At 49.5% G+C, this 22,077-nt stretch overlaps 5 protein-coding genes across 5 annotated transcripts; 3 read left to right on the top strand and 2 right to left on the bottom strand.

The window, feature by feature from the left end:
• Nucleotides 1–283: 283 nt before the first annotated feature.
• Nucleotides 284–4,056, top strand: J7T55_015455 (uncharacterized protein; the record flags this gene model as incomplete). Its single annotated transcript, XM_053139692.1, has 5 exons — nt 284–289; nt 408–578; nt 960–1,006; nt 1,066–1,729; nt 1,783–4,056. The coding sequence occupies 5 exons, from the start codon at nt 284–286 to the stop codon at nt 4,054–4,056; spliced, it is 3,162 nt and encodes a 1,053-aa protein (XP_052997180.1).
• A 643-nt stretch (nt 4,057–4,699) lies between these two features.
• Nucleotides 4,700–6,138, bottom strand: J7T55_015454 (uncharacterized protein; the record flags this gene model as incomplete). The annotated part of the gene is made up of 2 exons (XM_053139691.1): nt 4,700–4,797; nt 4,869–6,138. 2 exons carry the CDS (start codon nt 6,136–6,138, stop codon nt 4,700–4,702), a joined length of 1,368 nt encoding a protein of 455 aa, XP_052997179.1.
• Nucleotides 6,139–9,808: 3,670 nt separating this feature from the next.
• Nucleotides 9,809–10,504, top strand: J7T55_015453 (uncharacterized protein; the record flags this gene model as incomplete). The annotated part of the gene is made up of 1 exon (XM_053139690.1): nt 9,809–10,504. One exon carries the CDS (start codon nt 9,809–9,811, stop codon nt 10,502–10,504), a length of 696 nt encoding a protein of 231 aa, XP_052997178.1.
• A 907-nt stretch (nt 10,505–11,411) lies between these two features.
• J7T55_015452 (uncharacterized protein) lies at nt 11,412–11,876 on the bottom strand (the record flags this gene model as incomplete). Its single annotated transcript, XM_053139689.1, has 2 exons — nt 11,412–11,594; nt 11,841–11,876. 2 exons carry the CDS (start codon nt 11,874–11,876, stop codon nt 11,412–11,414), a joined length of 219 nt encoding a protein of 72 aa, XP_052997177.1.
• A 1,358-nt stretch (nt 11,877–13,234) lies between these two features.
• On the top strand, nt 13,235–15,911 carry J7T55_015451 (uncharacterized protein; the record flags this gene model as incomplete). The annotated part of the gene is made up of 3 exons (XM_053139688.1): nt 13,235–13,596; nt 13,658–15,207; nt 15,319–15,911. 3 exons carry the CDS (start codon nt 13,235–13,237, stop codon nt 15,909–15,911), a joined length of 2,505 nt encoding a protein of 834 aa, XP_052997176.1.
• Nucleotides 15,912–22,077: the final 6,166 nt, after the last annotated feature.

Below are 22,077 nucleotides of genomic sequence, written 5' to 3'. Positions count from 1 at the left end.
GCTATTGAGGGGAAGTGCATATGCACAAAGATAGGCGCTTTGCGAGTTCAGAACGGAACAAACGCAACCCGAGCGGCATGCAGAAGTTGTGGGTACCTCTGCCGGCCAAGCAGTCTGCCTAATCAGCAACCAAGCTTCTCAGAAAATGCCACCAGCCTCATGCAATCATCGCTGAGTCCACGTCCATGATCTGCTGACAGGATCATGGGTGACACGTGCATTTAAGTGGTTGGTTTTACAGCAGCCATGGGCAAAGCTGAGAAAAGAACTAGAAAATCTCACCATGGAGGTATGCAAATCAGGCTCTGGCTCATGCGAATCAGAGCTGGACTCGACTGCACCGGAATCGACTGGACCGTAAGAACCGAAGATACCGAATGATTTGCCACGTTTCCTGTTGCTGACAGACAGTGAAGTCTTGCAACTCGTGGAAGAGGCAGCTGAGCGTGGGCGTGAGCGTGATTTACGCGGTCGACACTCGCAGGGGCGCGAGCGAGGTAAATTCACCACCCTCCAAGACGGGAACCGATGGGGGCAAGGGACTCGATGGAAGAAGGGCCGAGGAGGATCATCATGTGGTTCGCCATTCACTTTTGGTTAGGGGGGGTCATTCTGAATCAGCCCATGTGTTACACATGTCACAATCGGGCATGACTGGGCATTCTTTAGATAGCATAGCCTACGGGACCCCCACCTGATGCACGCTGCGGCCTTCGTGTAGCCAGAGAGGGTACACCTACAAAGGAAGGGTGTTGTCCTGTGGCGGCACACGTTTCTGGCCAACACTCTCCTTGCTCGCCCCGCTTTCTGTTCACTCCTGCTAAGATTCAGCGTTTCTCACAAATCCTCATCATATCACTACAAAATGAGTCTATTCTCCCGAAGAAAGGTTTGAGTCCTCTCTCAGGCGTAACATGAGCGCGAAGTAGATATTGTTTTGCTGATCAAGCAATGCGCAGGCGGCAACGCTCAAAACAGTAGCGCTTGTCGACGACCCTTCCCATGAGTGCGTACGCTAACAAGTGAAAGTCGCAAATTCTCTTCGAATCGTTGACTGAGAATTAGAATGATCATCGTGAATCCTTTCAAAAATGTGAGACTCAAGCATCTTGGCGACGCAATGGAGTCTTGGGCTCAGAATGCGTCCAAAAGACTCCAGACTCGCTTCAACATCAGGGCGTACTCATTCGACGTCTACGAAGTGTTTGAATCTGGCCCCAAAAGACTTCAGACCTTGATTGCCCATCTTCAAAACAAGGTCAACGAACTTGATTGGGATGAAGAGTCGCCCCTCCATTACAGACGATCTGAGATTAAGGTTCAGCGCAGTTCAAAGTCTGCCATGGCGTCCCGAGATGTCAAGGGCAAAAAATCACCAAAGATCGTGTTCGTCGCTCACAGCCTGGGGGCATGGGTGGTGAAAGGTCTCTCTCCATCGCTTAGCGGAGCCGCTTGTCTTGTCATTCTCGATGCAAGAGCATCTTCAGCAAATGGCGATTACATGCAGTATCTCTTCAAATTGACAGAACTCTTTGCCGTGCAATCAATCAAGCCAGCACGTCTCGAAGAGCTGCGCAGGTTCCTTCAAGAGACCGACAACACCTTCAATGATAAAGAACTAGGGGTCCAGAATCTTGCAACAGGAGATCAAACCAAGTCTCCCTTTCAATTCAGAATCAGACACGAATCTATATGGATATCAGGAGATGTTAGCTCGCCTGCCAGTCCGGTAAGTCTTGTTCATTGAAAAAGTTCCAGCGTTTTCTTCCTAAACAATAACAGAGCAAGAAACCGCGACGACTTAGCAAGACCATCAACATTGGATCTTCGCTGCGTGGAATCATCCCAGGAGGACCAAACCCAGGCACTACTCCAGGCTTATTGGCTGTCCAACTTTTCAACAGTGTCAATTTGGAATCCATGCTGAATTCGTTGATCTCTGATGACTTGGGTCTCAAGCGTGAGAGAACTGAGGAACTGGCAACATCATTTTTTCGGACCGGCGAGTTCCACAACGCTCAGCGTTTATTCAGCATTCTTGACAACCAGGGCTCCAATCTAGCCCAAGGCCAGATGATCAATGTTCGGCTAAGCCTCGCCCAGACATTCCTCTACACAGGCGAGTACCTTGAGGCTCGGCGCCGACTGCAAGATCTCAACGATCAGGTTCTGCGCAACAAGTTTGGTCATCTGAAATCGCATATCAAGCTCGAAATTGATAGGTGGCTCGCAGTCTCCTCTATCTTCCTAGGTGACTATAATGACGCGGCAGAACGCCTTCGAAGGTTGCTCGATCAGTTTGACGACACGAGAAACTCGGGACCAGAGGCCAATGATTTTTATATTGCAGTGAGAAGAGATCTTGCCCTGACTTATGCACATCTTGGCCAATATCTTCAAGCCGAAACGTTGCTCAACCGAGTCGATGAAGATATAGCAAATTATCGTCCCAGTGATGACATCGACGTGAAAATCACAGCTCTCTCGGTCAGCTTTGTACGCGCGACATTGTTTATGTTTTGGGGAGAAATGTCCGATGCCTTACGAGAGTCTGAGAAAGTACGTCGGGGACTTCAAGAGCAACTCGGAAGATATCACTTTCAGACACTTGAGTCTGCAAGCCTTCAAATCCGCATCCTGACATACATGTCCCGGTATGATGAAGCTCAACCGCAGTGTGATGCGCTCATTGGAGACATGTCACGAGAGTTGGGTCGCAACCACCCTTTGACCTTGGGAGCCGTTGAAATCCTTGTCCACATACTCCGCTCTCAGTCTCGATTTGCGGAGGCTCTGGAAACAGCAAGGTCACTACACAACCGGACTGAGAGTTGTCTTGGAGCCGAGCACCCGCAGACATTACGTACTAGGAGTCATCTTGCAGCCACTCACTTCGAGCTTGGCAACTATAGAACAGCAGAGAAGGAAATTGAGGTCGTTCTCTCAATCGGTGATAAACGCTCAAGCCTTGGCAAGACAAGGCCGGACGTTCTCGAATATCATTGCGTTAAGGCACGCATACTGAACAGAACCGAAAGATCCGAGAAGGCCTTACAGCTTGCGTTGGATACCCTCGAAAAGCAGATGGTGCTGTACGAAAAGGTGACAGCAAGACCGAAGAGTGCATCTTCAAAGATCGGGCGCTTGGATGGTCTGGTCTCACGACCCCCAACACTAACGTTCAAGATCAACGATAAACACAGCAATCCTGTCGAGGCCATTGAATCGACCTTGAATGACATGGAGAGAGATACAAAGGGAAGGAACAGGAACTTTCCAATGATATCGACTCTCGAGCTACTCGCCCTAATCCTCAGACACTATCGGAGTGAGCAGCTGCAAACAATTGATCCTGGAAGAATCATGGGAATTGTTGTCAACCACCGACGTGCCAAGCTTGGGGATGACCACTTGGACACATTGAACTCAGAGCTCCTTTTGGCATTGATTGCTCGAGACGAGTCCACACATGACAGTAGGGAGTACGCCAGCGACGCGCTGTACGAAGTGTGGCGCAAGCTGTCAACAAAGTTTGGCCAATCTCACCCACTGACACTGTCTGTTGAGCGGGAAGTTGTCGTAACGGATTGCATGCGCGCAGTCTGGGTTCAAGGCGGTCCTGCACGCCGACAAAATGAACTGAAACTCGGCTGGGAAATGCTCCCGTCACCCAATGACCCGAACAAGAATGATAGAGCTCATAGTCTGACTCTTGCGCAGTGGGAGGATGTGGAGTACGTGTCTGAAGAGGTTCTGCAATTTCAGGAACCGCAGTTAGGGCCGCTGCACCCCGAAACTCTGAAATCACTCCTTTGGCTTTTGCGGGTGCGGTCGATCCTCAAGTCTATGCTCATGAACAGTCCCGAATCCGGAATACATATTGACGTGAAGAAAGTATGGGACGATCTCCGGGATAGACTACACAATTCGAACGTCGTTCAAGAGCGTCCCCTTGAAGCACAGCGCATGGAGGAATTAGCCTTGGAATTAGCTGAGCAAGAGCGAAGAGCTACTGATGCTGCGCTCCCCCGTAGCGGTGAAAACACGTCTAGCTAGTATTCTGGCCTTTCATTGTCACGACACGGTTTCTTATTGCGATTATTTAACGCGTCGGATAGTCTATCATTTTGAGAGCAATGTCATTTCACATTCAGTCTCCTCACCATGAAGCATGACATGTAATTCTTTGTCCTTGACTCAGACTGTTGTCAGCGACGGGGTCTCTTGGAATGGACAGGCCTGTGAAATCGCAGCTTAGAAAATGCTCACATGTTGAGGAAGGTAATGGGTCATGAAGTAGCGAGTCGCTAGGTTTCGCTAGTGCCCGGACGGTCGGATTCCATCCGGCTCATACTTGTTAATGATTTTAGAGTAGCCCGCTCAACCTCAAAGCAATTCCGGGAGGACATAATATAGCATGCGTGCCGCTATACTAATGCACGTGCTACTGTTTCCTATCAAAGGGTCAAGATTTCAAATCTCATTGTTTGGTTTAAACCCTGGTCGCACTATGGTATCAAGACTTTACACGGTTTGTCAGTGGCCCGAGATGGAGGCAGTGTGTTCTCGGGCCGCCATGTGATGATGGATCGAAACCCCCAAATTTTCTCTTCCTGATTTTCCATGCGCAGCCTTTCGCGGCCACGCGACAAGGTTTTCATTGCTCGTAACAGAAAAATCTCTCAACACTATCGGGGAACTAGGTAGCATCTGTCGATGAGGTGTATGTCCTGGCCTCGTGGTGTCCAATTTGTCCGCTCGAGAAATATTTCCTTGGACTTTGACGGAAACTGCTTGCTGATTCGTAGATTTTGAGTTCGGCATATCAACTTGGACATTGCTTTGTTTGCCATGATGGATTGACCAACAACCATGTGTCATGACCGAGGATGGTTGAAAGCGATTCTTGACGGGACGCTTAGGCCTTCCGCGAGCGATTTCGTCCTTTCTCCGCTCGGCATCATAAGGGTCCTTGTCCTTGTCTCCTTGCCCGTACCACCATTTTTCCTCAAGCGGGCGAAGCCTACCTGGGAAGAACTCTTTCAGCAATGGCCTCGCCTGCTGGTAGGACGTCTGAAAGTCCATCAGACAGTCCATGACCTTTTGTGTCTTGATAGTGTCAATAAGGATTAGAGGTAAATTGTGTCTCTCAGACGATGTCTCAGTCGCCGCGAGCCAGGCGTTTTGGAACATTCCAGTTGCACCAATCCCTAGCAGATACCAAGTATGCTGTTTTTCTGCGGCGACATTGATAAGAAGCAGCAACCAGAACACGGAGAGTACTCCGCTCATTATCTTTGTGATCCAGAATCCCATTGGAAGACCATAGGCATTTATCGATCCTCGACACCTCGATTCCCGCCTTAGCAGCTCTTGCGTCCCATCATTTCTGGTATTGGGCTTTGAGAACAGCGTGAACTTTTCCCACGGCCTGCTTGTGCGAGGGCTTCCGGAGGCGCACAGCTCCTCGAGGTCCAGGCAATAACCCCTACCGAAGATAACAATCACGTCTCTAGATCCATTCCCAGATGTAAGTGCGTACGCAGTGTTTGAGCGCTGTCTATTGGGGAGCTTTTCGGCCCTCCACTGTGGAAGCCAGCCCGTGATCTGCACCATGAATGTCCCAGCTACGACTATCATCATCACTGTCCATTCACGGTCCAGCACGATGGGAACCACCGCAAGGGCTAACTGCAAAACCGTGATCAAGGCGCCTGCGGCATGAATCCGGCCCCAAGAAAATGACGCCGGACCGTTCATGTTCAGAGTTGCCTCGAACACAGAGATCCGCATGCCGTGATCCCCAATTGGATCAGTCCGTGATAAGTATGACTCGAGGTCGCGAAGGATGCGTCCAACGACCCAGTTCTTGTTCTCCCGCTGGTAGCCCGAGTCCAGATTGAATACCTTCGCCGGGTAGTCGGGCGGCGGTAGTAGTCGACCATCGCCAATGATGCTGACGAGGGACACAAAGGCGTACGCAACACATCCAAATGAGAAGCAGACCGGGGTATAGACCTTCCCTGTCCCTTGCGCCAGGGCTTTCTGTACCACATCCCCACCTATTATCATCAGAATCGATGTGACATCACTTGGACTGGCCCACTGCATTTTCAGGCCAGCGGCTGATGTATTCATGATTTTTCACTTGGTGGCTGCAAGTCTTAGCGTATGGAGGTTCGGGGCTCTGGTCGTAATGCTTTAGTCTTGGCCGAGCTTGCCGCATTCAATTCAAGACTATACAGGACAGGCGGTCTTAGAGAGAGGGGTCGGGTACGTGATGACCCAAAGACGGGTAGCATCCTGTTTTCATGAGCTTGCTGGTGGTCATCGCAGGATTATCTGTAGGACTACACCATCAAGATGTGCCCCCAATTCACACCCTCCTTTTACACCGTTTGCCAGAGAAGTGCAAGATGCTCTACAATGGCTAAAGGTCAGAACTGTTAACTGGGCGCTAAAGATGCTGACTGCCTGCATTAACATTATGTTAAAAGAGTGCTAACATTCATTACCCTGAACCATTGTAACTAGGCTGCCGGGCAATCATGCGTGTGGTCACACGAGGTGCAATGTGCCCATGCATCTTCGCCCTGTCAAGACATGGGGCCAAGACCTCGGTCAAGTTGTCCTTGTTGTGGTATGAATGCCAAACATAAAAACTCAGAGCCTGATTGTGGCATTGCTTCTGTTATCTGTGCCGGACGTGGCAGTGATTAACACGTTCTTAATTGGGTGGGAAATCATTAGCCCTGTTGAGGGGGTTCCACGCAAGACCACCGACAAAGCGGGCAACCATTGAGCGGCTTGTGAATGGTATACTTGTATTCGCCCAAAAATGATGGTGCAGCTGCAGGGGGGGCACCACTCCACGTCTGAATGATGCCCTACTTGTCTCATGACCAATAAATGGATAATCAGTCACGGACAGCAAACCGGTGAACTGGACAGGGTGGGATTCGCTTCGTTGCTGCTTATACCAAGACTCACACAATGGCCATTTTACGCATTCGTTGTCGGCGTTGTGTACCCAGTAGTGGAATATGTCGAGTGATCAGATCCTTCACGTGCCTGCGTGACATATACCTTCGCAACCACCTCTGTCCTGTGGTCACATGGTGGGGCTGATACCAATACGACGAGCAGTGGATCTGTTGAGTCAGCTTCACAACAGTTCTGAGAAAAGACCGGCTCAAATCAGGAACGGTTCTAATTGGCAACCATTTTAATTTGGGGACGGCGCAAAGGTGGAAAGATGCAGGGCGAAGGAACAGTATACGGCGCTTCGGTATAGAAGTTGGCCCAATCAGAATTAATACTCTTTATGACAGAAAATCTTTCTTTTCGAAATCTTGAGTAATTAGAATTGAGTTGAAAAAACGTCCTCTCAATCAAACCCATCTGGCCTTCTCTTTACGTACGTTCCTCTTTTCTGGTAAGGAAGGAGAGGCTGGTTGGCTGGCTGGCCGGTAAATGTTCTGTACCTTTCTCTTCACACATTTCCCCTTCCGTATCGTTCCCGAATTTGAACCGTTCTTCTGGTTGAAATTGTTACAGAGCCGCTCCAGTAAGTACCTGAGCAGCGCTAGCATAGCGCCGTCACGGCTCAAGTAGAGTTCAAATAGCTTATAGACGGACAGCATTGCAACGAACAGGAAGGCAACTCCACCAAAGCGATGCGAGCTGCGAGACCAGCACTGATCAGCGAAAAAATTGAATTTCAAGCCTTGTCCTGCGATTGGGTGACGCTGAGTATCTTGCATCCGAAAGAGCGCTAGGAGCAAGGACGCTGCCGTCTCCGTCGCATTTGTCTGAATCATCTGGTACGCATGATCCCTTTCGAGTCCCTTTATCTAGGCTCATGCCATCGTGAGATATTATCTGCAATGACTGAAACAGCCTGTTGAGACGTCGAATGCTGCCTTCAAATCCTTGGAAGCCCCTTTGATCAGGAAAATCCATGCAAGACATGATGGAAAATTTATAGAATTTGGCCAATCTGCCCAAACTTCACCATGCCCATGCGTATTCACGTGAAAGACTTTAGGATACGCCCGGTAGGAAAACAACTTCGACAGGCCAAGGGCACATAATTTCTAAGCTCCGCAAAATCAAACGACTGACGGGACACCTCAACTCATTGTCAAAAATGAAGAGATCGGTCTAACGCATGATCTTGCTCAAAACGCGATATAAAGAGGTCGTCATAATCACGAAAATCTCTCCAGGGCTGCTAGTTTGTTTCCCAATCCGTGCTCTATGTAACACAGCCGGACTGGATGAATCTTTTCTGCTAGCGCTTTCACCAGGTCTTCAAGCCTTCTCTTCCGAGATGGAATTTGGCCGAAGGCTTCGGGCACGACCCTGCAATATAATACTGTGATCTTTTCTTATTTTGCCATTATTGTTGATAAACATCTTCATACACACTTGGCACCCATTATTCAGATTATTGCCGAAGTAATGCTGATTATTGTTCGCTCAGCTGACCTCGTATAACACAGTCAACTGGGTCAGATCGTCCTGACAAGTTCGACCACATTGACCAGATACCTGACTCGACTGGTTCGGCAGGAATTTCTTGTGATTGCTGACATTCATTTCCCATGCTAAAGCAGTGGCAGTGGGGCTCAAGCAGGCCCCGACCCCACTGCCCCTGGACAGCCACAGTGTCTAAATAAGTCATAGCATATCAACTCTTGAACAATAGAACGATTCGCTTCTTTTGCCTTCTCATGAGGCATACCAAAAGATCATCGGTCTTTTTTGAAGTTCTCACGCGGCCATATGCCCAAACTGCGATGCCTTCGCTTCGCCACGTTGATGCCAGTCATGCTCCGCGTCCATGGTGAAAGCCCGCATCGCCACCACTCTTTCGCCTTGCGGTCTAACAACCTGTCAGTTTTTAGTCTGTTAGGATCAATACGACAGACGGTAACATGACATAAGCCTCCCTGCCTCGATTCGCGAGGCGATATGACCTCCTGGCCGGTGAAATCAATAAGACAATCCCACCGCGTGATTCATTACATCGTGTTCTACTGCTAGGCCACGATTGATGACTCATGTGTTGTTCAGGAGTCAGAAAAGATTGACTGCGGTTGAAGAGAGAACCTTTTGAAGTTCACGTCAGGGACTAGTGAGGTGAGATAGGCTCAGTCGCTGGGCTGGCTTATGAGGACCCCTGTTACTGCGATCCCAAGCGCCAATACGGAGCCTTAGTAGCCAACCGGATTAGGAACCAAGCCCTGTCAGCTTCGGAGGAATCGTGCGCCTCTTCGGTCCCGTAGCGCCTGACGTTGGAAATGGCGATTTTGCTGAGTGGGTGTCAAGTGACTGCTCGGCCCCGAAGCAGCCTCAACCAAGTTGCCGGGACACTTCGAAACCGTTGTTACACTTCGGCCGCAATGTAGACTTAAGATTTGTGGAGGCCCATTAGGCATTCTGGACTTTTTGATGGATTTGAAAGGCTCCCTGCGGCTAGTTGAGGCCTGGATGAAACGGGCTGTGGCTGTGCCGCGCCAATTATGCAGGCCATGTGCAGCCTAACCGATCCCAGGCAGCCAGGCTTTCCCGTGCAGCGCCTATGCAATGAGAACAGAGGATTTGTGTAGAAACTCTTTAACTTGGAATAAATATTGAAATACCTCACAATAGCATCCAACAAGACGTCCCCACGAGTAACACAGACAACTGAATATCTGAACTTACCTGTTGACCAAAACCAGAATCATCCTTCCTGTTTTCAACGAGATCTTACGGTCAGGAATATTGCGATACATCCTCTTGAGAGGCTACAACAGATCTCATGATCGTCCAAAAGCCGTGTCATTCGAGAGACCCAGAGCATGTCGTTATCACACCGACAACCTCATTACAGCTCTATCTGGAAATGGACCTTCACCTGAAGGCTCATGCACAAAATACAAAGACATCCACCCCAGAATCCGACATAAATCAAAGAGTCGATAGGAAACAGAGCGCTATCGTTATATGTGGCTTTGCTGCGATCGGGAAGTCTACCTTCAAGGCTGCATGCGAAGAGGGATACGAGGGCCTTCCGGTGGTAGATCTCGACTCCAGTCTCTTCCCGAAAGGACCATCGTGGCCACATAATTATCTCGACGCCATTAAAGAGAAGCTTAGCGATAGATGCATCCTGATGATCTCGACGCACCAGATCATTTATAGTCGGCTTCTTGAGGACGGCGTCGACCTTGTCCTCGTTTACCCCAAAAGGGAACTTAAAGCAGAGTGGCTCGAAAGAATACAACAGCGCGAGGCGAAAGCAGGAACTGGCAATTCTGCAAGCATTTGTGGGGTGGTGAATAATTTCTGGGATGAATGGATCAGCCAATACGACCAGCAAAGCGGATGCCGAAAGTATGAGATATCAGAGGGGGAGTATCTTCAAGCATCTGTCGATGATGTTGTACACACTTTCCATGAGGGGCGCCCAAGCTCGAAGAGGGACGATAATAGTCTGGTGGAGGAGCAAACATAAGACTACTTCTTCGTTTTACGATACCATTCTAGCGTCACATACGATTATCATTAATACAAATACTTGAAGACCACTTGGGAACAGCTTCAGGGGTTGATCCCACCCAGAACATATGAATTTAGTGCATGGCAAGTACAATAGGAAATGTTTACTATGATCGCAGACTGGTTACTTCTGAATGCACGAAGCCGAATGGACATTTGCGAACATGATCTGCTATCAGTTATGTCGCCGCTAACCAATTGTCCAGATAGATTGTGCTTCTGAAATATACCTGCTCGTAAATCTGTTGACGATGAGTACACTCAACAACAGTGCGACTGGCAGGGAAATAGGACTAAGAAAACTAAGAGATAGATGTGCAAACGAGTGACATCTACTCTAACACCGTGTCTTGAAGCAAGCGTTTGTGCCGTCCATAATACCCAGTCACCCTGGCAATTCAATGGAACTAATGGCTATCAGTCTGTCGAAACATTATCCAAACTATTTCCACCATCCATTGCATTATGGTGAAGCACGATAGGACAGGGATCCCGAAACTCAACGCCTGAGCCTTGTCAAATGCTTGTCGGATCTTGAGTTTATGCTACTGCGGGTGTCTTCCGCCCTGTATAGTATTTGTTTCCAATTACAAGCGTTATAAGAGTTACACTTGGTGAGTCGCGATACTGCAGGCTAACAGCATTGAGGTCATTCCCATCCTAAAGCGGCCCTCAGCTTGAGACTTAGCTACCCTTGGAAGTTGGAACCGGGCCGAACTTCGCTTTTCAGCCGTCATCTATTGAGTCCACAAGGCAGTGTACCACCTTATGCCACAATCATTTCCAAGACCCGGGCGCAAATACCTGAGGTAGTTTGTCCGTGCGTGCCATCTTCACGGCCGAACTACTCTCGTTGCCACCAATCAGCGTTGCAGGCTGCATGATGTTCTTGACCGACGGTCATTGAGCTCGGCGTATTCCACCCTATCATAATTTCCGCCTCGTAGCATGACGGCAAGCTTTACCTTGGCGGGGAGATTCTTCCCGAGAGCCGGGATTTTGTCGTATTTGAAGTCTGAGAAGTCTAGCATGAAGCCGATACAGGACTCAGACGCAGTGTTGAAGTCAGAATGTCATGCCAGTTGGTGGTAATCAACATGACGCCTTCGAATGATTTAACTCAACCGTCCGCGGAGATCCTGCGACCATTCTGTTCTTTGAGATCGTGGATTATACCTTGTTCAAGAAACACATTGGCCTCATCCAGTAGGATTACGGTGCCACAAGGCTTAGATAGCTGGAGAAGTTTCTCGAGGCTTATCTCAACCTGAACGAGCTAGCTGTCGACATACAGCGTGCAAACATGATGGCGAGGGGCGTTCGGTCATGTTTGCTATACTTTGGGTCATTCTTCTGTTAACAATAGGCGGGGTGAGAAGGGTACGTGGTACTTCTTGGTGCGGGAACTGTGGGGATGCTGTTCAACATTCTGATGGCCAGTTACCCCAGAGATTCCGCGGCGTATGGGCGGCCGCTTGAGTAAACAGAAGGCGTTGGCTTCAAAGCCCGAGCCGACGATCGCAGGTGACACGTCCAGGAAGTGCTTCTGGTATTAGGAGTTGATTATCCCAGAGCGGGCCATACCCTGAGGCCTCTTTTCTTCAGGGATCTGCCTAGTGAGAGGGACGACGATTGGAGAAATGGGGAAGTAAGCCTGGAAACTGCGAAACAACAGCTGACAGAGTTGCCTAGATATGCGGCATAAATATATGACGACCAAGAAAAGCCTCGAAGAGCATAATTAGTGCGTAACAGTTCGAAAAGCCTTGATAATTGTTGTTCGACGACTAATTAGAATGAGAACACCGAATGTGCTGTAATGAGCTAATATAGCATCTCTTGAGGCGCTAGAAGCGCTAAAGAGGTCTTCGACGATTCTCATCTTTCAAAGAGAGGCTGGCTCACAAGCCGCAACACTGGGTTGATTTTTGCCTTCTCCTGAGGTTGATTTTTGCCTTCTCCTGAAGCTTGATTGCCATAAAACGAGTCGTTCTCGTCCTCCGATGCTTTGTCTCGGACCATGCAGCACCGCCTCGTCGTGGGAATGATGCTGCTGAGGAGTCCCGAAAGCCTCCTGCTTGACAATGCAACTCTCATTCTTAATTCAGAGAGCGAGTAGATCATGGATCATTTAAACATCAGCCTTCAGATTGGCGTTGCCAGGATGAATTGTTGAATCGTGGTAGATCGAATAGGTCACATATCCTGACGCTCTTCATCTTGTGGGCAATGATAATGGGCATAGGAAGCACCTTTGTGTACACAAGGGGGCATGTCTGCAATATCATTGAACACATGTGTCAACTTGTTCCTTGAAACATGGTCAGGATTCAATGTTTCTAACTTTGTACCAATAGTCATAAGCAGTGTAACTTGAACACGGTGCACAACTCGCAGCGCTGGCTGGCACTGGCAAATCAGTCCACCTACGATCTGAGCGGCTCCAAGTAGAATCTCGTAACAATGCAGCAAAGCAATGCAGCACAGTTGATTATTTCCGACTTAGAACTGGCTGCATGTCAGCGCCAAGGTAACACAGCAGCAAAGTGGGGGCCGACACGGCCTTTTAACTAGGCTACAGCATCGCCTCTTTTCCAGGCCAATCTTGAATACAGTACCTCTCCGGGTATTTGTTTTCTTTGAAACTTTCAGTATTCAATGTTTCTAGGATAGCTCCATCATCACGATGAAACCTGCAGCTCAGACCATTAGGGAGCCCCAACGGAGTGAGGCTGGTGGGCATTTCACATTGCTCAAAAAGCGGAAACTAGAGCACCAGGGGTCTTTACAAGAACTTATCGGAGGTCATGCGGACTCCTCTGATGGTGGCTCTGTTGAAATGTCCACATTCCTGATGCGAAGGAGTGAGAACGACAGTCTTGACGGCGTCGCCATTGAGAGATCAAGCCCAGAGACACGGACCGAAGAGGCTGGGACGGTCGCCGAATCAATAAGCTGTGACAGAAGAAGTCTGAATCCCGGCACGACAAAATCACACAGCTATACGAAACTCGCTCGGTCAGACTGCTGGGGAAGGCTATTGAAGAGGTAACACTGCTATCTGTGACCAACCCGATCGGACTTGCATGGTAGCTTATGTTTAGTGCAGAAGACAGGCCATACCGGAGAAGCCAAAAGTTGTGTACAGCCACAAACGACGTCGCATACTTAAAGAGGTCCTCTGGGTCCATTTACTGCCTGTTGCTATCAACTTCACTCTGCTGGGGCTGTACGTGCAGCGAGTCTCATGGACGCCACCTTGGCCATCGACCAATATCCTCAACGCCTTGCAGTTCGCTGCTAAGATCCACGAAACCCTCATGATCGCATCTCTAGTCAGCGTGCTTCTCCACCACATTCGATACAGACTTCTTTCTCCAGGCCACGCTGGTTTACCGTTAGGCCTAATCACCTCTCCGTTCCGCCTACTCGACGTCACGTATCTCTGGAGTCAGGAGTTTTCGGCCGCTTGGCGGAGTTTGGAAGTGTTTAGCATTTCGGAAGTTGCCACCATTGGTATTCATGTCTTTCTGTTTGTTCTAGCGGCGGTCCTCGGTCCTGCCTCCGCCATCAGCATGCTACCCAGGCTTGGAGAGTGGGAGCTCGCGGAGGCTATTACGAACGCACCTTTCTATGCCAGTCATGATCGAAATAACATCTATCAGGTCTATTTTGGTGCAGAGCTATCGGATATCTTTTCACAAAGAATCACGGCAGACTTTATTCCCGAGGCTTGTGATTACGGAAGCCTCTCACTCCCTCAGACCAACATTTGCCCCCGGCTGGGCTTGATGGACATTACCCAGGGCATGTTTCCCCCCAATTCCAGGAACCATGGTTCAAGTGTTCTCCCATTCAACGTCTGGACGCCCTTGAACCAATATAATATCTCGGTCCAAGCGCACAACCAGGCTGCGCTTCCAGCTCGCATTATAAGTGTGGATCTATCTACCGTTAGTGATAACGGATACAACGCTACAGTAGATGTCACAACGCCTACTGATGCTATCTTACATTTGACTGAGATACTCATTAGTCACTATATCGACCGCTGGATAGCGGACTGGCAAACTGTCACCCCTGCAAACTACTTCGTTTCCAGAGGAGAGTACCCTGTGACCTTCACTCCATATCCCGGGCACCTGCAATCCAGACGGCCCCACTCATTATGGAAGCAACCTTTCGTGTCCTCTTCTTGCTCATCCAATCTCGATCATATGGCCTCGGAATTCACAATTTTTGATTTTGACCCAACGCCAGACACACCACCTTACAGAGTCACATTGGACGCAGAACTTCTGTCCATTGTGTTGAATGGCACAGGCATGGGATTTATCGACAACTCGAACCTAAACGTCACGCCGAACTATTCGCCTTCGGCTGCATTCGCCTACACTTCCCAGTGGGCCACCACTTTGTGCCTGGTGCAGGCATATTGGATAGATTCCTCTTTATCAGGCTCTCCTTCCCGATATTATCACGATTACGAAAATTCAATGGGCGACCTCGCGTGGAGTTGGCGTCGATGGAATGATGAAAATCGCAATCGGACGTGGCCTAGTGGACGCAGCTGGTTCGAGGCTAATGCCGCTGAAACTATCCACTTGGACTTGGACTGGCTGGCCGTTCTGGATCAAGGGACCGGCAGTGACAACACAGGTAACCAGAGTTTCTTCGGCGGGGTTAGACAAGTCTGTTTAAGCCCATCAGCCCCATATTATATTCGGGTTCATCCTGACTCTGTATGCATGGCAAGCGGACTTGGTGCAGGAATTGCAGAAGGCCTTTCGAAAGTGCCATACAAGTTCGGCATTCATGCCTTGGGTTCTGTGAAAGAGATCAGGCATGGCCAATCTCTTCCCGCCATGACTTTGAGCCCGTGGACCTCCTCTCGCTCGTCGGAAACCTTGCGCTACAACATCTCTGGAAATTGGACCAGACGAACTCTCACGCCATCTCAAATCATGGAGAATTCAACACGGCTCGATTTTAAACTTACTCAAAAGCTATACGGTTACAGATACAGCGGCGTCACGATCATCCTGGCATTCGTGGTATTGTTCCTCTATGTGGCCACCGTCTTTGTCCATATCTCAATCATGACTTTTGGCACGAGCTGGAGCAGCAGGGCTTGGAAGAGCCTCGGAGAGTACTTCGTTTTGGCGTTGCATTCTCCCACGCCCACATCAGTTCTGGATAATACGGGAGGCGGTGTGAAGGTCTCAAAAACGTGGCAAGCACGGGCGTCTATCCAGGAGCTGCAACATGGAAAACGGGTGGGCATCGTGGTTGCCGACCCGGGCGAGTCGGATGATGGTGAGCCCTTACTGTCGGAGGTGCAGCCGGATTGTAAATACTCGTAGTCCGAGACTTTGAGCTCCTTCTAAGAGCTGTTGCGCAGCAAAAGTTTGCGGCATCTTCTAACGCAGCTGAAGTCTAATATATATGATTGGCCTGACGGCTGATTCACGCGGTGTAGGTGACTTGAGCGAATACAAAGTTACCTTGCCCGGGTGGTGGAATTGTTCTAGTGAATAGGAGGGTGGGAAACATCTGGTTCTTGTTGTATAGATCGGCTTTCTTGTGCCTGCTGTGGGTTGGAAGGAATGTGCTCATCGACGATGGAGGCGGACCATCTTCTTGTGGTGTGCCTTTACTAGTATATGCTCAAATGGAGTTTTCACCTTGAGACCCTCGGCGCGCCTTTTTATGAAGGCTATTTGATCCTCCTAAATGTCTGGGTACTCGAAAGAGCCAGCGCAAATCTCGCAATCGAAGGGTCTCTTGAAATTAGTACTTAGAAAGTGCTGTCATGAACCTTCATCCAGCATTTCCAATCCTAGGCCGTTCGCGGGGTCCCACGTATGGATCCCCGCAAAGGACGTTAAAAAAGCGCCCATTTTGAGACTTGAAACCGGGAATTCTAGCAATGAACTGGATAGAAAAAAACTTGAATTGCATTTCAGCGATTGAGACCAGATTGCTCAAGGGTACGCCGACATGTCTAGCGTTGAGGCCTTTTAGCTTGGAAAACAGCGGAAGAATTTATAAAAGAAGGGTCGTCAGGAGAAAGATGCTCAGCTAACTAGCCAGGCCTCAAGCTGCTTATTATAATGTTATCGAAATATCTGCCAGCTAGCCAGGCCTCGGCTGATTTCTTTTCTCTTTTTTCAGATTATAATGTTATCAAGAAAAAACATCAGCCAGCCAGCCAGCTGAGTATTTATACGGCTAGCTATCTGGTTACACAACGTGAGACCGGTGTAGACCAGGCCAATTATCGTGCTGCGCCCCCATACTTGTGCTGACCACCATCTTCGCGATACTGTCGTGCCACCCCAAGCGCCCTATTTATTATTGGCTGTACCGGTGATCGCGCCTCAACATCGCACACCCTGGTTGATCTTGACGCGTCGGCCACAAATGATTAGAACGGAAAGAAGAGGGAGAGAAGAAAAATTCTTCAGGATTCTGAGGATATCCATGAGCACTGTAGGGGTCTACGACTCATCGTTCTTCTGAAGCTGTTCATTGTAAGCTGTGATCACCTCAGAGTGGTGACGGCCTAGGATACCAACAATTAATTCGCCACCTCATCAAGTACTTGTGTGCCTGTCACAGTGCACGAAGGTCTTGGTAAAAACTTCTTATTTCGCGAATGAAGGAAAAAGTCGGTTATCACAGGCCACGATAGTGAATGCTGAAATATACTGATCTAGTGAGGCTACCGGACAATATGCCTATTGTTTACGGTGGCGTCTTGGCACCTTTTCTCTCCCAATTGGTATGGGTTTGATCCTGACGAAACTTGGGCTCACATAGACAAGAGTCGTGAGGAGATGATATGTACATGCAGAGATGATATGTACATCAAGATCATGGTTTCTCTCAAACTTTCTGCAAGCATCGGTTTGCACGGATTAGCTACTTAGAAGAAATTCCGAGAGTGCCTTCCTCAAAGTATCGATCCTTTCTCATTGAGGCCGCCGAGATTCCTCATTTGCATAGCATCCAAGTAGCCCTGAGTAGTCACCGCTAAGCCACAGAGCTGCAGGTAGCGATGTGAGAAGTCACATCTTCCACATTTCCCAAGGCTGTCATCTGCTGCCAGCAGCCGCTTCAAACCTCACAAAATATTCACGAAACCAAGCCCCAATCGCCACAGAAACGATTGATTCCAAAAGAATATAAACTCAGCCACGGTTGCGTGTTAATGAATACACCCTGTTCCACAGCGCAACAATTAATCCCAACCTATTGTACCACCTTCACTCAACAAATAGACCAGTCCCACGAACTCTCCCATGCCCTTTCAAAATAGAGGAAGAATGATAAACCCAAGAGATGCATATCCGCCCAGACCCATGGGTAATTTCTCTTCCAGATCCCCAAACCAATCCAAAACCAATGACAGTTGCCCTGAAGGCCGTTCCACCAAATCTGTGCGAGTGATGGGTATCCCTCATCCCAAATCGTTGACGTGCTGGATAATATCGAGTATCATTATCACTATACGTAGTATTTGCTCCCAAGGCACAGCCTCGATGAGATCTTTCACCTTCAGAAACCATCTCTTCCAACGGCTGTCCTTGAGGTTGCTGTTTTCGTCTGGCATGGCTTTCCCCTTATTGTACCCTGAGATCTTAAATTTGTGAACATGTATCCAAGCTGAGAGCTTTCCTATGTAAGATAAAGTGGTTAGCCCTTCTTCGTCCTTCGACCGCTTGTAGGTTCTGATTTTGGGAAAGAGTTTGTCACCAACGAGACCGTAAGGGAGAAAAAATCTTACCGAACACCATGATGAAGGGAGTCTGCAAGAAGACTTATTGATTGCCAGTGAGTTACTATAAGACGAGGGAATAGAAGGTTCAAACTATGAAGTTTGGATTTGATGATTGATGTGTTGGAAGAAAGGAGTGACAGCAAGAGACGAGAACTGGCAGCTTTAAATAGTTTTTTTCGCTTTTAATATTATCGAAGGCCATTTACTGAAGTAAAGAGGACTCTTTGCACCAGATATAATGAGCATTCTTGAAGTGTCTCTTGGGATGCTGTCCTGCGCCTAGAAGCTATCGACGTTGTGGCATTACGCGATGGTAAAGTTGAGTCTAAGGAAGAACTGCAAGCCGTCTCTTCCTTTGTTTCTGTTTCCCATGATTGGTTCATTGATCCTCTTATATGGTGAGAAACTTCACATAAAATGAATTAGCTTGCAACATGTTGTGTGGACCTGGTTTCCAGATGGGCTAGATTGTGGTGGTGTCATACATGTATTCATTATTGTCTGCTCTGTGCTTCGACGTTCACCATTTCATCACTTGATAATCCTCCGCACCTTCCCAAACGACCAGCTTTACAAAAAAAGACAAGTAGCCGAGGGGAATCCTTGAGAAATGAGCTGATACCAAGTCGCCATCCCATCAAAAAGAGAAGCCGGAGAGACTGAGAAGTCAAGAAAAGGGACAACCCAGAATCGATTAACGGACGATTTTCTACTTGAACTTCAAGACCGATACCACGTCAATGTGGACTGGGTACCCACGAGTACTAGACAGTCAGTCTTGTTTGCAATCCCAAGCTGAAAGCACTATACAACATCGGTCATCCAAGAGCCCAGACTTCCAGATCACGCATTATCCACGGCTGCTGTTTAAGCTCTTCTCATCTCACAAGTGAGCTTGCCAAGACATTGATCGAAAGCTGCAATGGGAGAATTGGAGAGAAAACGACGAGGAGTGAGCATATCAGAGAGGCTTTGCTGCCACGAGCACAAGATACAAGTCCACAGATTTGGATGAGTTCGTCAAAGTGAGTTTACAGTCTCAGACCTATGCTTGATGCGAACAATCAAGAGACGGAGCATATCGATGCCTGCACATGTGGATTCACATTTCAGCTCAAGTCCACTGAGCTCTTGGAAACACTATAGCATTATCCGTCGATAGCTTGCCCAAAGTGTTGATTACATGCAAACCTACTGGCAGGCATTGGGCGAGCGAGGCGCAACGGGCGACCCAGCAGACTGGGTGAGATGGGATCACACGCATGCGTGGAGTTCTCCATGTCAACAGAGCACTTTACAGGTACATATATGCACAGTCGCTGGCGTGGGCATCTGACACTCCCTTGTTTGTCTACATGTACCTAGAGCATGGTTTTCCTCTTCTATCTCTGGCATGTCAGGCAGTATTTCGACCCATGTTCCGAGTGAGGCTCTTCAGATAGAATGTTATACCTAACGCTAGCAATTGAAAGGTCGGGCCAAAGAGTTTTCGGGTGAAGGCTTGGTACCTTGCCATAGATGGATGGCATGTGGGCATGTGGTGAGTATGGGCTGCACCGATGATCGATCTGTCCAAGGCGGCCTGGGCCGACCAGGGGAGGGAACAGGTGCAACGTGATCGGACATCTGTGCAAGTGGATGCGTTGCTTGTTTGTACTACGTACCCATTTGGGCAGGGTAGCACGCGACGTTGAACACCCGCCCGGAGATGGTGCAGCGGGCGATGGCCCTGTCAATTGTTTCGATTGTTTGCGACCACTGGGTCATTGTTCAACGGTGCAATTAACAAAGGGCGAGGTTAAAAGTCCGTTCGCGCCCTCGACAGAGCAGTAAGTGAGACTTGGTGGCTTGGGAGTCGCGTGGTGCGGGCGGTTTACAAAACAGCCACGCACAGGCAGGGCAGGGCGCAGGTGGAGTGCCTCATCTGCCATGCCAGGGCGCTCCCTCGACGTGGTTGGAATGTGCGCATGGATGAAAACATGCCCGATATCAAGGCCAGCAAGGTCAACCGACCGCAAGCAGGGCACAACGAATGTTCTGGTAGGGCGCGAATCAAAGTTGCAGTGGCTGTGGCCCCATCTGCAGCGGTGGTTTTGTGGGTTTATGTCTCAACTTGGTGCAAATTGAATTGAATTGAATTAAAGTTGCATGAGGATGGAGACAAGGCCTGAACGGGGCACCAGAGTCTTGAGAGGGTCTGCTCAAGTGATCGACAAGTTGTGGGCCTCAGGGCAGAGGGGGGAAGAGAAGAAAACCCCAGGCGCGTATGCGTATTGAATTGTCAATACTGCGGGACGCCTCTGGACCAGCTCGTATTCCATCCTGGCCAAGGCGACGCGGCCTTTGGCATTGGCATCATTGACCAAGAGCAGGTGACGTGAGAAGTTGAGATGATTTGAATTAGGTGGTCTACTAGCTGCAAACGCAAAATAAACAGACGAGCCAGGCGTGGCCAGGCCGTTCAGGTCGGGAATGGCAAAATGCAGACAATGCCAGGATGTACAGGTCCCCGAGGAGGGGGCAAATGGGGGCAAACCGTATTGCTTAGGTAAGGTTATAAGGCAAGGAAACGGGCTAAATCCGGCACAGGCTTAGCGAACCATTCATAGGACTGGGACGGTGAAGTCCCACTGTAATCCTCCCGCCAATCGTGTCCGTGTTCGCCGGGGAGTCGTCACCCGCTTGACCGCTTCTGGTCCAGCGGCCCCGAGCTGACAGGGGGTTGGGACAGGGACTTCCGTGGCTGGGCCTTCACGGTGGAATGGGAATGATTGGAATGCATGGGAATGGAGGCAGGGAGGGAGGGAGGAACCGTCACTGTACAGTACAGTACTGCTTGGTGTACACGATCAGACTGCAGAATACGGTACACACTCCAGTCCCTCAGTCCCATCAGTACGTAACGCGTGCACACACACACAGTCACCCACACACCTCTCTCTACCAGGGCACCAGGGCTCCTCGCAGGCAATAGCGCTCCATCGTCCATTTTCCCTCGCCTGTTGACAGGCCTGAAGCCGTGTGTGCCGTGTACCGTTTGTACCGTACCTGCGCCTCTCTTGACTGTCTTGACCTCTTCTTGACCTGTCTTACTCGTGCCCATCTTCCGTGTCATACCATACCTGACCACACCTTGCCTTACCACATCATCCCTCCTCTGCCACACAATCTCCCATTGAACCCTCAGGCTCTCTCACTCTCACCTCCCTCCCTGACTTTCTCTCTCAAGGGCCTCGCCGACGACCACGACTCGACGACACACCACACTCGTTAGAAAGTGCAACGCTGCAGCCCGAGGACGGTCGTCAAGAGGCAAAGAAAAGAGAAAGGAACATTCGCTGCTGGCTGACGACGACCACTGGTTTCATTCGCTTCAGTCCGACGATCACTGCCGCGCCAAGTAGCCTCGATCACCCACCAGCCATCCACAATCCACAGTCCACAGTCCGAATTCAGCACCAGATCCCAACAGCCAGCCCATCCGATCATCCCAATCCACGGATCCGACGGCCTCTCCCGCACAGACTGCATTAATACATTCCGTCGCATCCCAAACGCAGCCACGACTGTCGAGGTCAAAACACTATTTGCTCATCCTCGTCATCGTGATCATACATACAACCTCCCTCTCCTCCAACCCCCCGATTCCCACAGCTCGACTCGACTCGACCCGACTTCCTCTCGAAGCTGTGCACCGCGGCAATAATCTGGACGTCCGACGCGACATAGACACCCGCTTCAATACG

The sequence above is a fragment of the Diaporthe amygdali genome (genome assembly GCF_026229845.1).
Source record: "Diaporthe amygdali strain CAA958 chromosome Unknown NODE_5_length_1802954_cov_64_987939, whole genome shotgun sequence".
NCBI classification, from domain to species: Eukaryota; Fungi; Ascomycota; class Sordariomycetes; order Diaporthales; family Diaporthaceae; genus Diaporthe; species Diaporthe amygdali.
The sequence above is the reverse complement of the archived record's forward strand: the minus strand, read 5'-3'. Positions and strand labels throughout refer to the sequence as shown.